The 24,799-nt window shown below is 50.6% G+C and overlaps 1 protein-coding gene across 5 annotated transcripts; it reads left to right on the plus strand.

Annotated features, from left to right (window-relative positions):
• The first annotated feature begins 1,391 nt into the window (after positions 1-1,391).
• On the plus strand, positions 1,392-22,862 carry LOC125622340 (uncharacterized). 5 transcript variants are annotated; one of them, XM_075118890.1, is made up of 3 exons: positions 1,495-1,762; positions 14,349-14,451; positions 20,272-22,862. In XM_075118890.1, exon 3 carries the CDS (start codon positions 20,283-20,285, stop codon positions 21,312-21,314), a length of 1,032 nt encoding a protein of 343 aa, XP_074974991.1. In that variant the 5' UTR covers positions 1,495-1,762; positions 14,349-14,451; positions 20,272-20,282; the 3' UTR covers positions 21,315-22,862. The 5 variants fall into 5 exon arrangements, 4 of the variants coding, with proteins under 4 accessions (XP_074974991.1, XP_048676276.1, XP_074974990.1 ...); XR_012664751.1 differs by lacking the exons at positions 14,349-14,451; positions 20,272-22,862 and adding an exon at positions 3,956-6,066 and having other exon boundaries at positions 1,392-1,762; XM_048820319.2 differs by lacking the exons at positions 1,495-1,762; positions 14,349-14,451 and adding an exon at positions 7,270-7,340.
• The last annotated feature ends 1,937 nt before the right edge of the window (positions 22,863-24,799 follow it).

Consider the following 24,799-nt stretch of genomic DNA (forward strand, 5'->3'; position numbering starts at 1 on the left):
CCATCAGCCTGGACCAGACCCAGCCCATCCCAGACAGGGAGCAAGGCCCAAGGACCTGTCATAGAATCATAGAATATCAGGATTGGAAGGGACCTCAGGAGGTCATCTGGTCCAACCCCCTGCTCAAAGCAGGACCAATCTGCAATTTTTGCCCCAGATCCCTAAATGGCCCCCTCAAGGATTGAACTCACAACCCTGGGTTTAGCAGGCCAGTGCTCAAACCACTGAGCTATCCCTCCCCGGTCCTGCATTGCCCAGCCCTGTGGCTCACCGGGGCTCGGTTGGTGGTTGGGACGTTGCTGGATCCCTGCCTGTGGCCTGGGGCAGGCTGCTCTCCCCGGGACGGTGGGGAAAACCCTGCACACACAGGGGAAGTTTCCCAACCCGGGATTGGGCAATGGGCTAACGGTTGGTGACTCCACCAGGCCACAGGATGTGCCAATGGCTGCTCGTTCCCCGCTGTCACCCATAGAGCCCGGCTCCCATGTGGGGTGTCGTTATGGTTGTGGAGGAAGGAATGATGCGAGGTTAACACCCACATACCCATCTAGACACACACCCAGACATCCCCATCCACGTATGCCACACACCAGTACACACACACCCATCTACATACCCACCCTCAGCCCCACCCAAACACACACACACACATGCAGCGAGAGGAGCAGAGACCCTAGCCACAGGGTAGGGCAGGCCTGGCTGCTAGAAATGTAGCAGCCCTCAGTCCAGTCAGCCTGGCCTCTCCCTTCCCCACTGGCCCACTGGTCAGACCACTGGCCCAGTTTGTCCATCCTCTCCCTGCCTTGGTTCATGAACTGTAAGCTGATAACACAAGGACACAGTGTCCCTAACACTGCACGGGCTCTTTACTCAGGGAACTAGTTACAGAGACGCTGGACCAGCAGCTGGGTATGCCAGCCCTGTGCACACAGACTGACTGCCAGGGGCCTCCATCCAACTCCTCCCTCCTGCAGCCTAGCTTCTCCAGCCCATTGCCACGTGGGTAGCTGCATCCCACGGCCCAGCCAGACTTATCTCCTGCCCCTTCCCCCCCGCCCCGATTGGCCCCTCAGCCCAGCCAGCCTGATCTACCCCTGCTGCCCCTGTTAAGGAAAAGTTAGCATATGTGACTCCATTTTGGTTTCGGGCCCACCATTGTTTAAAAGCAAGTATATCATGCACCAGGAGGAGTGTTCCTTAGATACTGCATTCCTGTGGACCCCCCCCTCCTTGTTTCCAGCCTGTCTCGACTTCCGGTTTCTGTTCTTTGTCTGTTCCTAACTCCCTGCCTCCTGGCCTCGATGTGAGCCTCCCATCCTGATAAGAAAGGCTACTGATGCATTGCTTTGGTTGAAGTAATGGTTTAGCAAGGGGAATGTACCTAGCAGGGATAGGTGGTAGATAAGGGAAGGGTTTGTCTATTGGCTAAGGTTTCCGATGCACAAGGGCAACATGCTTTGCTAAAAGATATGTAATCTTTGTATAACCTGCATTCGGGGTCCCCTCCTGACTAGCAGGGGGGCACCACACTCGAGCGTAATAAACTTAGTGTCTCTGGAAACTCTGCAGTTGTGGACTTTGTTCGTGTGACTCAGCCTAGACTCGAACTGTGCGTGACCTATCAGGTATAATTCGTAGCAGTTCTTGTGCGTGACCTATCAGGTGTAATTCGTAACAGTTTTGGCGACCACGAAGGGACTCTAGGCTCACCCCAACAAGTGAGACTACACTCCTCCTCTCGGACAGCTCCAGCCAGCACAGGGTGAGTTCACCTTTGAGAACTCCGAGGAGCGGGGGTGTGAGCCGTCGCTTAGGCAATAAGGTGGCACATTTGGTGTCCTTTTGGTAGCCCATTATGGATTCTAGGCAGAGTGTAAGTAAGGGGACTGAAATTCTCAAGAATTGGGGGACTATTTCTGGTACCCATGGGTTAGGTAAAAAGAAAGCTGTAATCTTGTGCAAGGTTGAGTGGCCAGCACTAACAACTCAAACATTTTTCGAATGGCCATCAGATGGGTCTTTTGCTGGGGAAAAATTAACAGCACATAGGAAAAGGCTGGAGGACAAAGCTCCAGCCCAGATGGATTATTGGTATGTATGGGACAACTGGGCTTATGCGCTGCGAAAGGACATCCTCTTTCCTCCTCCTTTTCTTATTCATCTCAGGGGTCTCCAGCCCTGCTCTGTGCTATGCCTGCTTCTGCCCCTCCTCTGGCTTACCCTCGGCTTTCTGACCTATGCCCAGAACCAGTTGCAAGCCTTAAGACAGGACTTCCAGGCAGAAAAGGAAGCACTGGCTAAGCAAGTACCAATCCTTCAGAGACTTGTCAAAATTTAACCATTTGTGCTCAGCATATGCCATAACAACAGTGTGTCTGCCATAAGAGGAAATTAAATAGTTAAACTGCCAAGTTCTGTCCAGGTGACAAGTCTCACAGGGGAGGACTCGGGTAGCCCTTGTGAGTGAGAATATTTAAGAGAAGAGACCAGTAGGGCTGGGGGCTAGTTAAGAAGCCCACCCTCCTTGTTAAATTGGTAGTGGGACAAAGCTGGTGCGCATGGAAGGGACAGTTCAGAGAGAAAAACAGGATCGGGCCCAAGCGGGCAGGCAACAGATAGAGAGATTGGAAAACAAGTTGGAAACTTGGAGGGCATAGTGAAAAAAAGAGGAGTAAATAATTACAGGAATGGGAAACGTAAATCCCGGAATAATGCTTGGAATGGTAAAATCTGAGTTGATTGGGTGTAGTTTTGGGAGATAAGCAAGTGATTTAAGAAAGGAAAGTGAGAAGTTAACTTTGTAGTTGCTGGAGGGAATTAATCAGTTGAACTTTGTGAAATACTAGAAAGAAAAAGAATTCTTGGTTTCTTTGCAGCCATTTTGAGGAAAATGGGCCCTTGTCCAAAGGAATGCAATTATACAGTGCCACTTAATTAATATCTTATTAGGCTCCTAGGGGCTACAATAGGTGGTGTCTTCCTTTTCAGGTCACTGTGTGTTTGACAGCAGGAGTTAAGAGTAAAAGTCAATCAAAAGTCTGGTAAAGTTTATTGTGCCCTTTTTAAAGTAAGAATCTTTAAGTTGTGGATCCAAAAGCAAGCCGGAAAGCATTTGTTTTAATGTAAATTAGCTAACTGATAAGGTAAAAGCCACTAAAACCTGGGCTGCCTATAAAACAAATACAAGAGTAATTCCTCTGTTTTGCCTGCAATTAACAAGGGTATTTGTATAAAAAGGAAATATTTTTAAGGAATGACTGACTGCCCAGAAGGGGTAGATCTGTGTTCTTTTTGTCTTTCAGAAAATCAGAGAAAACTAATGCCAGCTGAAAAGCAATTCAACATATCATGAATTTACTGGCACAATAGGAATTATGTTCTGTGTTCTATGTTCTGTCTTCTGTTTGTCTTGTGGCCAGAATTGCTGTGTTTAATTTTTCATAGGACAGTTTAGTTTAAAACTAAATAGAAGGGTTAAATCAAAATGCAGATACTTGTTTTATTCAACTTGGAATACAAAGTGTTTGGATAATATCAGGAAAATGTGATATACTAAAGTTTAATACATTTGCTTAAGTAAGAAAAAGAAATTTCATTGGCCAGATCTTTTAATTGAAAAAATTGTTGTTAAAATTCGCACACCAACAGTCTTTGGAAGCAAGGACATGAAAGGTTAACCCACTCCCCATGTTACACATGGGATGCTTCTGGCTACCTCAAATTTCTAGCCAGAGGGCTGGGGAGGGAGGAAAGCTACTGAATATCAGAGGTTGTACCAAGTGGATTCCTCAAAAGTGGGTGTGCTTGTCCTGGCTTGTTGCTCCAAAGCTCCGTAATAAAGTCATTTTCCTAGAAGGGTGTATGTGGCATACATTGAACAATAAGACTAAAGTGCTGTATAATGTTCATTTTTGAACAAAGGTGTGTGAGTGGAAAGTGAAAGTTTCCTTTGCAGGTTAACAGAAGCCAAGAAGGGGAGAAGAAAAAGAATGGAGGACGAGTTAACACGACGCTGTAGCTGGCAGGCTCGGTCCAAAGATAAGACGCTGGCCTGCCCAAGGACACTACTCACAGCTAGGATTTGGCTGACAGCCAAGAAAGAGGGGGGCTTGAATGTGCCCAAGCACCTGTGAAATCTGCAAAACACTGCCAGACAGTAATGAAATGTGTTAGGTCTCTGTATTTACAGGTGAAAGAAGTCCTGCTCCAAGGATCCTGAGCAAACCTGCCATTTGTTAAAACCAGGTGACTGGGTCTACATAAAGGTCCATCAACAAAAGGCTACTTTGGCTTCACTTCGACTACTGATCAGCCTGTCCCTCCTTCTGGGTTTTTTCTTTCCTCCTTTTGGACAGCAGGGGAAAGGACAAGGTGAAGTGCTAGTAACCTCTCCCTTGTCCACTGACAAAGCTAACCTGCATTCAGTATTTGCTAAAGAAACCAAAGCACTACAGGGTGATGTGCTAGTAACCTCTCCCCTGTATAATGCAAAACCGCGCCATAAAACAGGGTGTAAATCGAATGCAGTGTTGGATTTGTATTCATACTCCCACATATTTGGGTCAGGGGGTCCCGTTGGTAGGGGTACCTATCCCTCTTAATCGAACACTCCAAGCTAAGCTTATGGGCAAACACTACATTTAACTGGAATGTTACGATCCAAAGATGGTCTATTGATATGGTGGCCCAGGGTAATTATACTTTATGTGTGTCACAACGTAAGGGCATGGAAAATACAGTTTTTGTGGGGAATTTTGTGGGGTGCAAGGACACCACCCAGGTCAGCTCTGGTGCAGCAGGCCCCTCCACCTACTCCGGGGCCCCGTGGCTAGTCCCTGAGGGGGCTGGCTGGTATTGGTTATGCAATCACATGGCCTATAAGGTTCTCCCGACAGGATGGCGTGGTACATGTACCTTCGGGGCTATAGTACCCGCCGTGACAGTACACCAAACCCTGACCCAGGAAGAGATCCGCAATCTAGTATGGAGAAACCGACGAAGTATTCCTTTAAACCCCCTTTCTCAACGGCCCACAGGCTTTCACTCTTTTGTGCATTGGTTTCTGCCATGGTTAGGAGTAAGCAAGCTAGAAAAAGCCATAGTTAACATTCCAGCTGCTTTGGAATTAATGGCAAATGCTACTGCAGACGCCTTATCTGCCCTTCAAATTGAACTAAATCAGCTATCCCAAACTACATTGCAAAACCGCCTAGCCCTGGATTATCTCCTTGCAAACCAGGGCGGGGTTTGTGCTCTGGTTAACTCAAGCTGTTGTGTATTTGTAAATCAGCACCATAGGGTGGAAACTGACATCTTTTATAAGAAAGGGCTTATATGCTATTTTATATGAATGTTTAATAAGTTTGTTCTTATAACTTAGCATAAGTTATTAGCTTAGCATAGTTCCCATTAGTATCCCTGAGCAAACCTCTTGATCCCATGTGACAGGAGAGTGGAACCAGAGCGACGGCAGCACTATGAGGTAGGGGTGTCATTCGCTCATGCACATATACTCCTGCGAGTGCAAATAGCAATGCACCTGTGTTAGCGCGGGAAGTAGCAGCGGAGGCACGGTGGAGCCCTGTTAAGTACAAACCCGCCTGAAACTGGTGTGTATGTTACTCCTGGGGGAATTCTGCACCACTGTGCAATGCAGAATTTGCACAAAAATTAATGTTGTGCACACAGAATTTCCTTTCCTCCCCCCGAGTAGAAATGGGCTGCAGAGCTGCTGGCCACCACTACGGGCTTCTGGACCCGGCAGAGCCCAGCTCGCACATAGAGGACATTGCTGGTAAGAGGTGGGGGAGGAACTGGAGGGTTCCCAGCAGCAGCAGTTCCCCGCACCCCATGTAAGAAGGAGGCAGCGTGCAGGAAACTCCACACAAGCTCGGGACCCAGCATCAGGCTGTTTGTCCCTCTGGATTCCTGGGCTCTGCGGGGAGGGGGTGCGAGTGTCTGGCCCCTCTCCTTGGCTCTGCCGGGAAGGGGGCAGAGAAACGGGGAATTTTTTGTGTGTCTGTGTTGTTACAGGTATTTTGAAATAAATTATGAAAATAATTGAAACTGGTGTGATTAAATCGTGTTATTTTGATAAATAATATATGTGATATTTTGCAGAATTTTAAAATATTCTGCCCAGAATTTTTAATTTTTTGGTGCAGAATCCCCCTGGGAGTAATAGTATGTGCTCAGCATGGCTCGGCTGGGTGGCGATGCTGCAGCGTTGATCCTTCTAGTCAAAGAGTGAAAAAATGCTCTGTCCATGCTGGCTCAGGAAATGCTTTTCCAGCCAGCTCTCATGATACTTAGCTCCCGGGATAAGGGCTGGGGAGCTGAGATCAGGGTGGGGAGGAGCAGCTCTAAACGATACCATTAAGAACAAGACTTTGCCCTTCTTCAGTCCCTGACGCTTTAGGCTCCCAAACCCGCTGCAACATTCAAACCAAAGTTTTCAGAAATGGCCTCTGGGTTTGGGGGGGCCAGCTCAGAACTTGATTTTTGGAGGATAGTTGCACTCAAGGCTTCCCGATGCTAGCTGGAGAATGGAGGATCAGCGCTCCGAGAAAGCAAGCCAGGGTACTTAGAGCACCCCAGTGATCAGGAGTCAGGCTGGCAAATGTTCCCAACGAGATAAAGGAGCATTTTTCCCATGGTACAGGGCGATATGGGCAGCATGGGCTATGGCTTAACCTTTGTTCCCCCCTCTCTTGGGACCCCCCTACCCCCAGTCCCCTCAGGATCCCTGTTCCCCGGGAACCCCTTCCCCCAATCCCCTGAGGATCCCCCTTCCTGGGGACCGCCCTTCCCCCAATCTTCTTAGGGTCACCCCTTCCCAGGGACCACCCTTCGCCCATCTCCTCAGGATCCCCCTTCGCAGGAACTCCCCTTCCCCGTATCCTCTCAGGATCCCCCTTCCAAGGGACCCCCCCTTCCCGTCATGATCCCCCTTCCCGGGGAACCACCCTTCCCCCATTCCCTCAGGATCACCATTCCCAGGGACTCTCCTTCCCCCCCATCCCATCAGGATCCCCCTTTCTCAGGAGGAGAAGGGGGTCCCAGGACAGAGGGGATCCCCCCCATCCCTTGTTCAAGGCTACTAATTAGCTACTAATAAAGGGCATGCAGGGAACGGCACCAGGCACACAGGGCTGCGAGCGGGGGAAGGAGCTGAGAACAGGCGTCATCGGTGCATGGAACAGGCCCTGCAGCAGTGCCACTGGGGGTGGGGAATGGGAACAACCGCTGAGCAGAATGGAGCCGCTCCCATGCCAGGGGGAGGCCAGCTCTGCAGACAGCTGGATCAATTCTCCGGGGGAAACAGAGGCACCAGCACTAGGGTGAGTGGGAGAGCATGGGAGAAGGGCACTGGTATAATCCAGGCAGGATTGTTCAGCAGTTTAGCTAGTAGAGAGGAATGGTAGGAAATGCACCAAAGAGGAGTTCAGACAAGGCTCTTCTCTCCTATATGTTCCAAAGGTTTGTACAAAGAAGGTGGGTGTTGTTTTACAGGGGGGGAAACTGAGGCAAACAAAACTGAAGCCACCTACAAGAGGTCAGTGGTTGAGCCAGGATGAGAATCTAGGGCTCATGAATCCCAGCCGGGGTCCCCCCCATCCCCATGGCTGGAATAATTAATGGGATAACTGTCTCCCGGAGCAAATCCAGCACCCAACAAATAGACTGTCCACTCAGCAACAGAACTGTTGAGTCTTTTAACTCCAAGGCAACCTTTTTAAGTACCATTTGAAGTCTCACGGTGTAACGGCCTATGCATGTCATGTCTGGCCCTGTTAGTAGTGGTACTATCCCCAGAATGGAACACCCTATGAGCTTCCCTGTCGTGAGGGGATTCTTTGCGTTGCCCTCCAACGCAGCATTTAGCCGTTGAAGAGTTTCCCCCCGTGATTCAATAGGGGTATTCCGGATGTTTCTAATTTTGCCTTTAGGTAACGTAGTAGTAACATAAAGATGGGGAATTCCATGGGCTATATAACAGCTACCAGTCCAGTTAGCTGGTAACACCTTATAAGCTTTCTGGCCACACCCAAAATAATGACCCTGTAGGGCCCAATAAGGACTGGTTCTCAGGGAAATTCCTTCAGTGTTTAATGCTGCTTTTCCAAACAGCTTATATGCTCCCAATGGGACTTCCCATCCTCCTTGTTGACTATGGGTAGGGGTGTTTTTGGTTGTACCATTTAAATTATACTCTTTATAGGGACTACTACAAACCCACCATTGGCCTGATATATCAGAGACATTAACCAAACGACAAGTTATACCTGTCCGACTCCCTATTGTGGAGAGGTCATTTGTAAGAGTCTCGTTGAAAGGGGAAGAATCACTACTCCCACATTGCCAGCCTCCTCCCTCGGTCTTTATTTAATACCCATTTGCCCACTGAGTGATAACACAAGAACTCTTCCCTACAGGACGTGCATACTGGTCAGATTGATTCCAGGTAAAACAAAATACTCCCTTAGTTAGTATTGCAATTGAATACTCCCGATCCTGATAGGTGGCTTGCTGTAAAGACGTTCTATCCCAAAAGGGCGAGTCTGTTTGATTAAGAGGGATAGGTACCCCTATCAACGGGACCCCCTGACCCAAATATGTGGGGGTATGAATACAAATCCAACACTGTGTTCGATTTACACCCTGTTTTATGGCGCGCGTTAAATTCAAAAAGCTATTGCCCTCCCATCCTTGTACTGGACTTGGGAATAGGGAGAGGACCCCCCAGGCAAACCATACCAATGTCGGCATTCTCCTCTATACCATACAAAAAACAAAACCACCAATGTAAGTCCAATAAACAGGAACACAAGAAGTCCTGGTGGGCTGTAAAGGTCCCAATAACTGGAAAGCTCAGTCCATGGGTTGGTAGTGGCGTTCATTCCTGAAGTGGCTCGTCCGATGGCTTGTCTGGGTCAGATGGGGGTCCCAGCGCCAACTTAACGTAGCTATGATGGATCCAGGAACCTTTAACTGCAAAGGAGTGGTGGCAGATGGTGGGAGTAATGTTCGTGGCTGTAAGGTGTTTTTGGTATTCATTATCCGGAAAACAGTTAGGGAGGACAGTGCATTCTGATGGTACTTGCCCACAAAAAGCACAGATTCCAGCTCCTGGAATAAACTCACCCCACCACTTCACTCCACATTCGCAAGAATACATCCCGCAGCTCCCTCCCTGCCAGTGTACAATGATCCGTCTTTGCCACCAAGGCCAATTCTTAGTGTCTTTTTCAGTCAGGAATCCTTGGATCTTGGTGGTTTCAGCAGAGCAGGCGTTCCTTCTTCTCTCTTGGAACAGGCATGATTTTGTATTATACAGGGGAGAGGTTACTAGCACGTCACCCTGTAGTGCTTTGGTTTCTTTAGCAAATACTGAATGCAGGTTAGCTCTGTCAGTGGACAAGGGAGAGGTTACTAGCACTTCACCTTGTCCTTTCCCCTGCTGTCCAAAAGGAGGAAAGAAAAAACCCAGAAGGAGGGACAGGCTGATCAGTAGTCGAAGTGAAGTCATTTCGAGGTGGAGGGGTCTTTTTGCAGTAAGAAGAATGGGTCCAGGCAGTCAGTCCTTGGCACTTCACAGCAGTGTTGCTAGTTAGCAGGACTTAATAAGGGCTTTTCCAGCGTGGGGCCAAAGTAGCCTTTTGCTGATGGACCTTTATGTAGACCCAGTCACCTGGTTTTAACAAATGGCAGGTTTGCTCAGGATCCTTGGAGCGGGACTTCTTTCACCTGTAAATACAGAGACCTAACACATTTCGTTACTGTCTGGCAGTGTTTTGCAGATTTCACAGGTGCTTGGGCGTATTCAAGCCCCCCTCTTTCTTGGCTGTGAGCCAAATCCTAGCTGTGAGTAGTGTCCTTGGGCAGGCCAGCATCTTATCTTTGGACCGAGCCTGCCAGCTACATAGTTAAATTAGCTCATTTTTTGTTCTTTTTCTTTTCTCTTCTTGGCTTCTATTAACCTGCAAAGGAAACTTTTACTTTTTACTTACACACCTTTTTTTAAAAATGAACACATATACATTGCCCATTATACAGCACTTTAGTCTTATTGTTTAATGTATGCCACATACACCCTTCTAGGAAAATGACTTTATTACGGAACTTTGGAGCAACAAGCCAGGACAAGCACACTCACTTTTGAGGAGTCCACTTGGTACAATCTCTGGTGTCCAATAGCTTTCCTCCCTCTTCAGCCCTCTGGCTAGAAATTTGAGGTAGCCAGAAGGATCTCATGTATAATATGGGGAGTGGGTTAACCTTCCATGTCCTTGCTTCCAAAGACTGTTGGTGTGCAAATTTTAACAACAATTTTTTAATTAAAAGATCTGACCAATGAAATTTCTTTTTTTTTACTTAAGCAAATGTATTAAACTTTAGTATATTACATTTTCCTGATATTATCCAAACACTTTGTAGTCCAAGTTGAATAAAACAAGTATTTGCATTTTGATTTAACCCTTTTATTTAATTTTAAATTAAACTGTCCTATGAAAAATTATACACAGCAATTCTGGACACAAGACAAACACAAGACAGAACATAGAACACAGAACATAATTCCTGTTGTGCCAGTAAATTCATGATATGTTGAATTGCTTTTTAGCTGGCATCAGTTTTCTCTGATTTTTTGAAAGACAAAAAGAACACAGATTTACCCCTTCTGGGCAGTCAGTCATTGCTTAAAATATTTCCTTTTTATACAAATACCCTTGTTAATTGCAGGCAAAACAGAGGAATTACACATATTTTCTTGTATTTGTTTCACAGGCAGCCCAGGTTTCAGTGGCTTTTACCTTATCAGTGAGCTATAGCTCACGAAAGCTTATGCTCAAATAAATTGGTTAGTCTCTAAGGTGCCACAAGTACTCCTTTTCTTTTTGCGAATACAGACTAACACAGCTGTTACTCTGAAACCTACATTAAAACAAATGCTTTCCGGCTTGCTTTTGGATCTACAGCTTAAAGATTTTTACTTTAAAAAGGGCACAATAAACTTTACCAAACTTTTGATTGACTTTTACTTTTAACTCCAGCTGTTAAACACGCAGCGACCTTTTCTTTCACTATGGCCTCGAAGTTTCCAACCTGTTTTTCAATCTCTCTATTTGTTGCCTGCCCGCTTGGGCCCAATCCTGTTTTTCTCTCTGAACTGTCCCTTCCATGAGCACCAGCTTTGTCCCACTACCAATTTAACAAGGAGGGTGGGCTTCTTAACTAGCCCCCAGCCCTCCTGGTCTCTTCTCTTAAATATTCTCACTTACAAGGGCTACCCGAGTCCTCCCCCGTGAGGCTTGTCACCTGGACAGAACGCATGGCCAATTGGCAAGCAAGGAGGTGAGGGGCATAAGTCAGAAAGTCGAGGGTAAGCCAGAGGAGGGGCAGAATCAGGCATAGCACAGAGTGGAGCTGGAGACCCCGGAGATGAATAAGAAAAGGAGGAGGAAAGAGGACGTCCTTTCACACGCGCATAAGCCCAGTTGTCCCACACATACCAATAATCCATCCATTTAGGAAACCTATCTTCCAATTGTTGGCATAAAAAGGTTAATTCTTGTAAATCAAAAGTCCCTACGCCTGGCCATCGCTCCGCAGGATTACCGCCGTTGGTTAAAAGCGGCCAGTCCTCCTGACACAGGTGTACCAATTTCTTTTTCCCTAGCCCCTTGGTACCATCAATCCTCCTCCAATTTTCCAGCACTTCAGACAAGGGCATCCCCTTTTCTACGCCTGAAGAATTACCCATCCTATATTTTCTCCTTGGGCTGCGCCTTATGCTGATCAGGCCACGCACCCTTCCCAAGTGCACTTTAACCAGAAACCAGATTTTGGAATTTAGAATGTGGGAAATTAAGGCTCACCCTTCGGTGCCTCCTGCTGCCAAAGGTCCCAGGTGAACTCACCCATTGGCGCCAAGTGGATGTTTGGAGGCGAGAGGCCCCGACGATGGCCGCCTACAGTCCTGCCGTGGTTGCCAAACTGTTAGGGAAAAAAACAATTAGCCCCCTCTCATACCACTTTAGGTGCTTGATTCGACTCTAGGATCCCACAGAATTCTAGATTCAGAGTCCAGTCTATACCGGCATCTTTTATTGGTGTACAGAAATACAGCTCGAGCTGGGTGCCTCCGGAGAGGGAACCCCGCCTCTCAGAAATTGCAAGGAATTATACCCTCTACAGTTGGTAACACCGCCCTCACCCATGTCCAAAGTCCAATCCCCTAATTTGAGTAGGGGTCTCTGCTCTTTTCCATTGGACAGTTCTGTTGCTGAGTGAATAACTGTCCCCATTCCCTCCTATTCAGAGCTCAGGGCATCTGGGGAATGGAATATGGAGCCTTTCATCTCTAGGTCCCCAACCTAGCTCCAGATCAGGGTGAAAGGCTCCTCCAGAGAGACTGGGCAGCAGACTATGCAGCCTTTCACCTCTAGGATGCCAAGTGAAATCCAGCCCAGCTGAGGATGTGCTGGCTCAGCGGAGCGTTTGTGTCAAGGAATGGGATACAGAGCCTTCCCTCTTACAGGCACCACTTCCAACCTGGCCCTGTGTTAGTGGCATTGGCTAGCTCAGAGGGGACTGAGGAATGGCATGTGCAGCTGTTGCTCCTTTTGCCCTGAGTGCTTCGCTAATATTGCAGCTGTGGCCCATTAAAATAAATCGGGGAGTTCCCACGTCAAGCTATCGTTTCAGGCTCTCTGCAAACTCAAGTAGACTTGGCTGCCTCAGTTGCTCTCAGGTCACATTTGGAAGGTTTCCTTCTGAACCACAACAGCTACAGACATAATTACACAAATATAGCCCTACCACATAATTAACAAACAAACAGAGGAACGCTAGCTCCAGCCTCGTTGCCTTTCTGGACACACATAAAAATGCAGCATGCATCACAAAGCATTAGCAAATCACACTGTACTCATTTTTAAAAGCAACACTACCCAAACTATTTCATAACGCTCTTCTTCCCCGTCATTCCCTAGATCATAGAATCATAGAAGATTAGGGTTGGAAGGGACCTCAGGAGGTCATCTAGTCCAACCCCCTGCTCAAGGCAGGACCAACCCCAACTAAATCATCCCAGCCAGGGCTTGTCAAGCCCAGGGCTGGCAGAATGGAGCGGGTTGTGGTCGGGTGGCTCCACTTCCTGCCACCTGGTGAGTACAGGGCGGGCCTGACCCCACACTCACGGGGCGGCGGGAAGTGGAGTGACCCAGCCCCAGGCCGCTCCGATCTGCTCCCCTGGTTCCCAGCCTTCGGGTTTGGGGGGCAGAGGGAACCGCCCCCCAGCACTCACCAGCAGCTCGGCTGGGAGCCGGCGGCACAGAGCGGGCTGGGGCCGGGTCGCTCCAATTACCGCCGCCCAGCGAGTGCAGGGCAGGCACGACCCCTGCTGCAGTCCTCAGTGCAAGGGGTGGAGTGGCGGCGGGGCTGGGGCGGAGCAGAGGTGGGAAGAGGTGGGGCTGGGGCAGAGCAGGGGCCAGGGCCATGGGGAAGAGGCGGAGCAAGGGCTGCAGCCGCATGCAGCTGCGTAGGGCACCAGGAAATTTGGTGCCCTACACAGCTGCATATTTTCTGTATGGGTAGGGACGGCCCTGGTCACGCCTGGCCTTAAAAACCTCTAAGGAAGGAGATTCCACCACCACCCTAGGTAACCCCATTCCAGTGCTTCACCACCCTCCTAGTGAAATAGTGTTTCCTAATATCCAACCTAGGCCTCCCCCCGCACACCGACCCCCGCAACTTGAGACCATTGCTCCTTGTTCTGGCGTCTGCCTCCACTGAGAACAGCCGAGCTCCATCCTCTCTGGAACCCCGCTTCAGGGAGTTGAAGGCTGCAAGCAAATCCCCCCTAACTCTTCTCTTCTGCAGACTAAATAAGCCCAGTTCCCTCAGCCTCTCCTCATAAGCCATGTGCCCCAGCCCCCTAATCATTTTCATTGCCTTCCGCTGGACTCTCTCCAATTTGTCCACATCCTTTCTGTAGTGGGGGGGCCCAAAACTGGACGCAATACCCCAGGTGTGGCCTCACCAGTGCCAAAGAGTGGGGAATAATCACTTCCCTCATCTGCTGGCAACGCTCCTGCTAATGCAATCCTGACCCACAGGCCCCTGCAAACACACCTCTTTTTTCTCCGCACTGCACCCCAGTGTACTCAGCCACTCATTCCCTCACCCCTCTAATCCCCCACCCCTCCCCTGGCTCCCCAACAACAACCTTTTCATGGCATGAGCAGCGGCCCCTCTCCTGTGCCCTGGTGCCTGAAGCATCCATCTTCCCTCCTTACCTAGAAACATCAGCTCACAAGCACTTTTCTTCCTCCTCCCATTTACAGGTTGTGATTTTCAAAGGGATTTGAAAATCTCAATTCTCATTGGGCCTTCGAATTCCTTCAGCAGCTTTGCAAGTGGCAGGATTCACCGTGGAGGCACTATAAGGTGGGTAGAAAGCTGGCTAGATTGCCGGGCTCAACGGGTAGTGATCAATGGCTCCATGTCTAGTTGGCAGCCGGTATCAAGTGGAGTGCCCCAAGGGTCGGTCCTGGGGCCGGTTTTGTTCAATATCTTCATAAATGATCTGGAGGATGGTGTGCATTGCACTCTCAGCAAATTTGCGGATGATACTAAACTGGGAGGAGTGGTAGATACGCTGGAGGGCAGGGATACGATACAGAGGGACCTAGACAAATTGGAGGATTGGGCCAAAAGAAATCTGATGAGGTTCAATAAGGATAAGTGCAGGGTCCTGCACTTAGGACGGAAGAACCCAATGCACAGCTACGGACTAGGGACCGAATGGCTAGGCAGCAGTTCTGCGGAAAAGGACCTAGGGGTGACAGTGGACGAGAAGCTGGATATGAGTCAGCGGTGTGCCCTTGTTGCCAAGAAGGCCAATGGCATTTTGGGATGTATAAGTAGGGGCATAGCGAGCGGATCGAGGGACGTGATCGTCCCCCTCTATTCGACATTGGTGAGGCCTCATCTGGAGTACTGTGTCCAGTTTTGGGCCCCACACTACAAGAAGGATGTGGATAAATTGGAGAGAGTCCAGCAAAGGGCAACAAAAATGATTAGGGGTCTGGAACACATGACTTATGAGGAGAGGCTGAGGGAACTGGGATTGTTTAGTCTGCGGAAGAGAAGAATGAGGGGGGATTTGATAGCTGCTTTCAACTACCTGAGAGGTGGTTCCAGAGAGGATGGTTCTAGACTATTCTCAGTGGTGGAAGAGGACAGGACAAGGAGTAATGGTCTCAGGTTGCAGTGGGGGAGGTTTAGGTTGGATATTAGGAAAAACTTTTTCACTAGGAGGGTGGTGAAACACTGGAATGCGTTGCCTAGGGAGGTGGTGGAATCTCCTTCCTTAGAAGTTTTTAAGGTCAGGCTTGACAAAGCCCTGGCTGGGATGATTTAATTGGGGATGGGTCCTGCTTTTCAGCAGGGGGTTGGACTAGATGACCTCCTGAGGTCCCTTCCAACCCTGATATTCTATGATTCAGTGATTCTATGATTCCCGCCCCCTGAACTCAGGGTTGCGGTTCCTATCTTTCAGCAGGGGAAAAGGGTGTGTACGTAATGTTTAGGGGGCCCAGAAAGCATGTGTGCAAAACCGGGACACTTGTTTTTCCTGGCGGGGGAATAATGGCATATATAAGACACAGCCCCGAATAGCGGGGTGGCACCAATAATATCTGGACATCCGGTCATCCTAACAGCATCGGGTGGGTGCAGCTACTCAGGACCTGCTGCTGCCTACCTGCTGGTGGGGCAGGTTTTGGGTTTCCGATCTGTTTTCTCTGGAATGCTTTGACCTTAAGGATAAAGGTGCTTCTTAGAAAGAAGGGAGCGGTAGTTTGACTGTGGTAATTATACACTTCACCCTCTCTGAGGAGCACAGTGAAGTAGGCTGACATTCCTGGGGATAGAGCTAGCAAAGGAGGGAGAGAGATGTGGGTCTCCGCCCAAGGGAGGCGACAGCTGAGGAGCCAGAAGGCTGAGGGTGGGTGTCCTTGTTGGACCACGGAGTGGGGGACACGAATTGTGACACCCACACAACTTTACCGCTGCCCCCCTGGAATCGGCAAGCACCACCGAGAATTAGCCGTGTGCATGGCAGCTGCAGTCCCTGGGTTGGGTGCAGCCGAACGGTGAGGAGATAAGACGGAGCGGCTTGGCAGAGCGGTGGTTGTGATATGAGGAGATCTGGAGATCAGTTGGAGGAGTGGGGCAGAGCTTGGTGATGGAGAAAATATGGAGGGGCCCTGCCCATCTTGGCTGGCCTCAGGTCCCTTGCCATGTGCATGATCACAGGACAGAGGCGCATGTGCAGCGCCAGGGACCCGGAACCCCTTGTCCCAGCACAGTGTTGCGTAGGTGTCGTCAGCAGAGGAGTACAGGGGTCTCCTTGCCAGGGGACTCACCAGCAGAGGGCCGGACGGTGCAGAGGGCAGCAGAGGGTGGGGGTGGGGATGGGGAAGGGGCAGCTATACTGTATAATGGGCACGAGGGGCAACAGAGTGTGGGGGTGGGGAAGGGGCAGCTATACTGTATAATGGGCACAAGGGGCAGCAGAGTGTGGGGGTGGGGAAGGGGCGGCTATACTGTATAATGGGCACGAGGGCAGCAGAGGGTGGGGGTGGGGAAGGGACGGCTATACTGTATATTGGGCAGCACAGAGTGGACACCCCATATCGATAATCCGGCCTGGAGCAATAAACTGTTGCTGAGGGAATGGGGGACCCCAAGAAGGGGGGAACCTGAAGGATTGGGGAAAGGGGAGGTCCCTGGGAAGGGGGATGCTGAAGGGATTGGGGGAAGGGCGTCCTCTGGAAGTGGGATCCTGAGGGGATTGGGGGAAGGGCAGTCCCCAGGAAGGGGGATCCTCAGGGGATTGGGGGAAGGGCAGTCCCCAGGAAGGGGGATCCTGAGGGAATGGGGAGGGGGGGTCCCACATGAGGGGGGAACGAAGGTTAAGCCATAGCCCATGCTGCCCATATCCCCCTGTACCATGGGAACAATGCTCCTTTATCTTGTTGGGAACATTTACCAGCCTGACTCCTGATCGTTGGGGTGCTCTCAGTACCTTGGCTTGCTTTCTTGGAGCGCTGATCCCCCATTCTCCAGCTAGCATCGGGGAGCCTTGAGTGCGACTATCCCCCCCAAAATCAAGTTTTGAGCTGGCCCCCCCAAACCCAGAGGCCATTTCTGAAAACTTTGGTTTGTCGTTGCAGTGGGTTTGGGAGCTAAAACATCAGGGACTGAAGAAGGGCAAAGTCTTGTTCTTAAAGGTATCTTTTAGAGCTGCTCCTCCCCACCCTGATCTCAGCTCTCCAGCCCTCCTCCTGGAATAGAGTCCTGTTCATCGCAGGTTCATACTGGTTTATGGAGATTGTAATCTCTTCTCGGCTGGGACCCTCTCTTACTACATGTTTGTAAAATGCCTAGCAGAATAGGGCCATGATCTCAGCTGGGGGGCACCTGGTGCCTATAGCTCTGGGCCAGGGGCAGCAGAGCCTGGGGCTGGGTCCAGCTGGAGAAAGTCCCCCCGGGGTGGGCACACAAAGACTTTCAATGAAAGTCTGTCCCTGGTGCAGGCCCCAGCTGGGGAAGGAGAAGCTGCTGAGCCTGGGCTCCCAGCTCCCCCTGGAGGCTACAAAGCTCCACCCCCGTGTCTCTGTTCATTCTTTTTCCTGCTTCCTTTCTTCCTGCCGGTCCTCGTTCCCCCAGCCCATTCCTGGCTCCTTCTGCACCGACTTGAGCCGGGGTCCCCCATGCCCTTTTAAATTGCCTGGGCCTCTGGGCAGTTGCCCCCTTTGCCCCGCCCTGTCAGCGGGGCCTAGTTAAGGGGCTGATATGTATACTAAAGATTGCTAAAGACAGACTCTCCTAGCTTCTCCTGGGGATCTGGTTTCCTGTCTACTGTAGAGTCATTGTCAAAGATTGGGACTGGGGTTATTACCCGGTGTGTCTCCAGGCAGTAGAACAAAGAGGCGATGTCACATGTACATAGATGTTGTGACTAGAAACAACGCGGTGCTGCTCCTCCGTTACAGGTTTCCCTCGCCGCTGGTTGGCTCCCTTTTCTAAACCTGACAGGCATGAGGCAGTGGCCTCGTTTGCCTTGTTGGACTGGTCTGACTCCGCCTGTCCATGCCATGGAATTGCAATCTCAAAGACTTTGCATTTGCACACAAATCGAAATCCCCAGATGGAACAGGGAGGATTCTGAATTCTTCCGCTACCCTAGCTGTGCCCTTTGGGGAGGTGGATGAATTTCAGCGATGGGAGAACCCCAATGGAGAATTGCATAGCCGCAAGCTGTGGGAGTGGCGGGCCATTGGGACTGAGGTTATTACCCGGTGTGTCCCCAGGCAGTAGAACAAAGAGGCGATGTCACTGTGAGAGGACGACAAAGCACCAAGGAACCTTAATGCTGTGCTGACCTCATTGTTTTGGTCTGCTTTCCCCCACCGTGCTGTTCTCTCACATTGAGCTATTTCACAAGGCGGGAGGGAACAAAGACAAGATACACTGGGGTTGTGTCCTGGTACAGGCAGGGAGTGCTGTCACGTCCAGACTGGTATGGAATGTGGTTACCAAATCAGAGCCAAAAAAGGCATGCAACAAGTAACGGCTGGTGGGGGATATGTGCCATTCCCTCCAGCTAGTGGATATCAATACAGGCCTCCTACATGAATGTGTGTGCAGCACATTTGCTGTGGACGGTGCACACGCCACCAGATTAATTGCTTCCCAAGAGGGGGGGTATGTATGTCTCCGTCCTGCCCTGTGCTGCTTTCCTTCAGCTCATCTGGTTAGCTGGTTAGCATGGCAGTTTGGGCTCATGAACATTTTTAATATTGATCCACAAGAGCAACTGGCTATATTTCTGTCAGTCATCCTGAGGGGATTGGGAGAGAAGGGGGTCCCAGGACAGAGAGGATCCTGAGGGGATTGGGGGAAGTGCAGCCCCTGGGAACGGGGGATTCCTGGGACCCCCTTCTCCTCCTGAGAATCCCCCATTCCCAGGGGCTGCATTTCCCCCAATCCCCTCAGGATCCCCTCTGTCCAGGGACCCCCTTCTCCCCCTGAGAAAGGGGGATCCTGATGGGATGGGGGGGAAGGAGAGTCCCTGGGAACGGTGATCCTGAGGGAATGGGGGAAGGGTGGTTCCCCGGGAAGGGGGATCATGACGGGAAGGGGGGGTCCCTTGGAAGGGGGATCCTGAGAGGATATGGGGAAGGGGAGTTCCTGCGAAGGGGGATCCTGAGGAGATGGGCGAAGGGTGGTCCCTGGGAAGGGGTGACCCTAAGGAGATTGGGGGAAGGGCGGTCCCCAGGAAGGGGGATCCTCAGGGGATTGGGGGAAGGGGTTCCCGGGGAACAGGGATCCTGAGGGGACTGGGGGTAGGGGGATCCCAAGAGAGGGGGGAACAAAGGTTAAGCCATAGCCCATGCTGCTCATATCGCCCTGTACCATGGGAAAAATGCTCCTTTATCTCGTTGGGAACATTTGCCAGCCTGACTCCTGATCACTTGGGTGCTCTAAGTACCCTGGCTTGCTTTCTCGGAGCGCTGATCCCCCATTCTCCAGCTAGCATCGGGAAGCCTTGAGTGCAACTATCCTCCAAAAATCAAGTTCTGAGCTGGCCCCCCCAAACCCAGAGGCCATTTCTGAAAACTTTGGTTTGAATGTTGCAGCGGGTTTGGGAGCCTAAAGCGTCAGGGACTGAAGAAGGGCAAAGTCTTGTTCTTAATGGTATCGTTTAGAGCTGCTCCTCCCCACCCTGATCTCAGCTCCCCAGCCCTTATCCCGGGATAGGGTCCTGTTCATCACAGCCGTAGGTAGGGTGACCAGACATCCCAATAAAATCGGGATTGTCCCGATTTTTAGGTCTTTGTCCCACATCCCGACCGACGCACGGTCGGGATGCCATTTGTCCCGATATTGTGGCTTTGGCCGTTCCGGTGTTTTTTTGGGTGTATTTTGCTTCGGGAACTCCGGCCATTATTTTTTTTTTTTTTTTTTTTTTTTTGCTTCCCCCATGTCTCCCGATATTTTTTCCGTTTCATCTGGTCACCCTAGCCATAGGCCCCACCATGCTGTCTTATGGAGATTGTAATCTCTTCTCAGCTGGGACCCTCTCTTACCACATGTATGTAAAATGCCTAGCAGAATAGGGCTGTGATCCCAGCTGCGGGCTCTAGGTGCCACTCCAATACAAAATAATTAATGGGAAGAAACTATTTTATCTTCTAGTGCTGAACACCATGCCTGCAATAGTCCCCAAGAGCAAAGCCCCGGGGGTCGATTTCTGCGGAGTGGGCGAATATTACTACATCGTCCGCTCAGACCTGGGCTGCTACATGAGGTCGACCAATTTCAACCAAGGAAAAGATCTGAACGTGTATAGTCTGCACCCCTCCTGCCAGGGCGGGGAGCACTATCTCGCCTACCAGGATGACCTCTTCTACATCATCAAAGGAGGGGCTTATCGCCGTGTGTCCAACATGAACATGGACACAGCAGCCGTAGTCTACAATCTCCACCCCAATTGCCAGGGAGGAGACCATTATCTCTCAGCCTTTGGGCACTTCTACATTGTCTTCCAGAGCAAAGGTGTCTACCGCAAGGTCACCAACATGAACACCGATTCTGATGCTGTCGAATACAGCCTCCACCCGTCCTGCAGAGATGGCCTCTATTACTGGGGTGTCAGGGGCTATTATTATTTTGTCAAGCCCCATGACGAATGGGGGATCCAGTATTATCGAACCACCAATTTTCACGAGAACGTGGATGCCGTAACCTATTCCTTCCACCCGGATGTGGTCAACTTCCTCCCTGGTGGGTTGGCTATCACCCAGGGTTCAGCTTTCGGCACCTGGGAGGCCATCAAGACCATCTCCAATGATTCCAACACGCCCATCACCTGGAACAAGAAGATCACCAGGAAGGTGGGCTATGCCAAGGAGAAGATGAGCAGCATAGAGCACAACTGGAACGTGAGCATCTCAGCATCATACCAGTCAGGAGCCCTCACCGAAGCCATTGCCAAGTACCAGTTCTCCCTCACTACTCAATACGGCGGGAAAAGCGTCAACACGGAGAAGGAGAACTGGAGCGAGGCCACCGACGTGGAAGAGTCTGTCAGCCTGACCCTGCAGCCAAGAGAGAAGATCTACATATGGCAGTACCAGCTGGGCCTGGGCAAGAAAAGCGTCTTGTTCTGCCGTGACATGAAATTCAACGACAATCCAAACCCACCTACTGAAGTCCCCCTGCCGCCTTCTAACCAGTGATCTGAAATAGGGAGCTCCCAGGAATACCTAAGGGCCCGCTCGCTGCCTTGCTAAGAAGTATTGCTAAGAATTGGGGTTGTCGGGGGTATATTTAGGGTTAGTATTTTACAGTAGTCGTAGTGGCTTTGCAGTGCAGGGTGTTTAGTGAGGCCCAGTCTGCCCTTAGGAATAGCAACTAGGATTAAGATACAGAGACACAACCCTGCAATCTACCATAATGATCGTACCATGGGCTTCCAGAAAACCGGTTGCCAACGGGTCTGCAGCTAACATGGCTGGAAAAGCATTTCCTGAGCCAGCATGGACAGAGCATTTTTTCACTCTTTGACTAGAAGGATCAACGCTGCAGCATCGCCACCCAGCCGAGCCATGCTGAGCACATACTATTACTCCCAGGGGGATTCTGCACCAAAAAATTAAAAATTCTGCACCAAAAAATTAAAAATTCTGGGCAGAATATTTTAAAATTCTGCAAAATATCACATATATTATTTATCAAAATAACACGATTTAATCACACCAGTTTCAATTATTTTCATAATTTATTTCAAAATACCTGTAACAACACAGACACACAAAAAATTCCCCGTTTCTCTGCCCCCTTCCCGGCAGAGCCAAGGAGAGGGGCCAGACACTCGCACCCCCTCCCCGCAGAGCCCAGGAATCCAGAGGGACAAACAGCCTGATGCTGGGTCCTGAGCTTGTGTGGAGTTTCCTGCATGCTGCCTCCTTCTTACATGGGGTGCGGGGAACTGCTGCTGCTGGGAACCCTCCAGTTCCTCCCCCACCTCTTACCAGCAATGTCCTCTATGTGCGAGCTGGGCTCTGCCGGGTCCAGAAGCCCGTAGTGGTGGCCAGCAGCTCTGCAGCCCATTTCTACTCGGGGGGAGGAAAGGAAATTCTGTGTGCACAACATTAATTTTTGTGCAAATTCTGCATTGCACAGTGGTGCAGAATTCCCCCAGGAGTAACATACACACCAGTTTCAGGCGGGTTTGTACTTAACAGGGCTCCACCGTGCCTCCGCTGCTACTCCCCGCGCTAACACAGGTGCATTGCTATTTGCACTCGCAGGAGTATATGTGCATGAGCGAATGACACCCCTACCTCATAGTGCTGCCGTCGCTCTGGTTCCACTCTCCTGTCACATGGGATCAAGAGGTTTGCTCAGGGAGCGCTGTGATTACGCCTCTGCAAGCTGGGATTTTAGGCAGGAGTTCGGTGGCTCACTCCCAGACATAAAATCAGCTCTGGGATTGGGAAGTAACCCTTACACAGCAGGCAGAGATCACCACCCTTCAGTGATCTGCACAGATCACAGGTGAAAAGGGTGGGGGAAGAGCCTCAGTGTGTTTTCTCAGTCACATAGGATTGTGTGTAGTTTTATTTTGTGCCTGTTGTTACTTCTGGCTATGAATTAGCCAAGTCAGTTTTCTCAAGGGCTCGTCTTTACTAGAAGCTGCGACCAAAGACTCCAATTTCACATAAATAACTTTGTATCAACAAAATTATCCGAAGCGTAAAATAAAGTGACTCCTGCCGTGTTTCTTCCTTTTGTTCGTGTGCATGTTACTTAACGGGAGGTGTGCTGGAGGGGAGGGATCGGGACTCATTGCCCAGCCGGCTTCATAAATTCCGTTCCTAAAAACTGGACAATGCGTTGCAGCATGTGGGGCAAAACTGTCCACTAGGCAAGAGAAATGAGATCAGGACGAAGGACAAGTTTGGGGTTCTTTCCAATGAGCTTCAGAGCTCAGGGCATCTGGGGAATGGAATATGGAGCCTTTCATCTCTAGGTCCCCAACCTAGCTCCAGATCAGGGTGAAAGGCTCCTCCAGAGAGACTGGGCAGCAGACTATGCGGCCTTTCACCTCTAGGATGCCAAGTGAAATCCAGCCCAGCTGAGGATGTGCTGGCTCAGCGGAGCGTTTGTGTCAAGGAATGGGATACAGAGCCTTCCCTCTTACAGGCACCACTTCCAACCTGGCCCTGTGTTAGTGGCATTGGCTAGCTCAGAGGGGACTGAGGAATGGCATGTGCAGCTGTTGCTCCTTTTGCCCTGAGTGCTTCGCTAATATTGCAGCTGTGGCCCATTAAAATAAATCGGGGAGTTCCCACGTCAAGCTATCGTTTCAGGCTCTCTGCAAACTCAAGTAGACTTGGCTGCCTCAGTTGCTCTCAGGTCACATTTGGAAGGTTTCCTTCTGAACCATAACAGCTACAGACATAATTACACAAATATAGCCCTACCACATAATTAACAAACAAACAGAGGAACGCTAGCTCCAGCCTCGTTGCCTTTCTGGACACACATAAAAATGCAGCATGCATCACAAAGCATTAGCAAATCACACTGTACTCATTTTTAAAAGCAACACTACCCAAACTATTTCATAACGCTCTTCTTCCCCGTCATTCCCTAGATCATAGAATCATAGAAGATTAGGGTTGGAAGGGACCTCAGGAGGTCATCTAGTCCAACCCCCTGCTCAAGGCAGGACCAACCCCAACTAAATCATCCCAGCCAGGGCTTGTCAAGCCCAGGGCTGGCAGAATGGAGCGGGTTGTGGTCGGGTGGCTCCACTTCCTGCCACCTGGTGAGTACAGGGCGGGCCTGACCCCACACTCACGGGGCGGCGGGAAGTGGAGTGACCCAGCCCCAGGCCGCTCCGATCTGCTCCCCTGGTTCCCAGCCTTCGGGTTTGGGGGGCAGAGGGAACCGCCCCCCAGCACTCACCAGCAGCTCGGCTGGGAGCCGGCGGCACAGAGCGGGCTGGGGCCGGGTCGCTCCAATTACCGCCGCCCAGCGAGTGCAGGGCAGGCACGACCCCTGCTGCAGTCCTCAGTGCAAGGGGTGGAGTGGCGGCGGGGCTGGGGCGGAGCAGAGGTGGGAAGAGGTGGGGCTGGGGCAGAGCAGGGGCCAGGGCCATGGGGAAGAGGCGGAGCAAGGGCTGCAGCCGCATGCAGCTGCGTAGGGCACCAGGAAATTTGGTGCCCTACACAGCTGCATATTTTCTGTATGGGTAGGGACGGCCCTGGTCACGCCTGGCCTTAAAAACCTCTAAGGAAGGAGATTCCACCACCACCCTAGGTAACCCCATTCCAGTGCTTCACCACCCTCCTAGTGAAATAGTGTTTCCTAATATCCAACCTAGGCCTCCCCCCCCACACCGACCCCCGCAACTTGAGACCATTGCTCCTTGCATCTGCCTCCACTGAGAACAGCCGAGCTCCATCCTCTCTGGAACCCCGCTTCAGGGAGTTGAAGGCTGCAAGCAAATCCCCCCTAACTCTTCTCTTCTGCAGACTAAATAAGCCCAGTTCCCTCAGCCTCTCCTCATAAGCCATGTGCCCCAGCCCCCTAATCATTTTCATTGCCTTCCGCTGGACTCTCTCCAATTTGTCCACATCCTTTCTGTAGTGGGGGGGCCCAAAACTGGACGCAATACCCCAGGTGTGGCCTCACCAGTGCCAAAGAGTGGGGA

The sequence above is a fragment of the Caretta caretta genome, chromosome 13 (genome assembly GCF_965140235.1).
Source record: "Caretta caretta isolate rCarCar2 chromosome 13, rCarCar1.hap1, whole genome shotgun sequence".
NCBI lineage: Eukaryota > Metazoa > Chordata > Testudines > Cheloniidae > Caretta > Caretta caretta.

Coding starts and splice junctions, on each gene's coding strand:
- LOC125622340 (XM_075118890.1), top strand. CDS start 20,283: ATGCCTGCAATAGTCCCCAAGAGCAAAGCCCCGGGGGTCGATTTCTGC.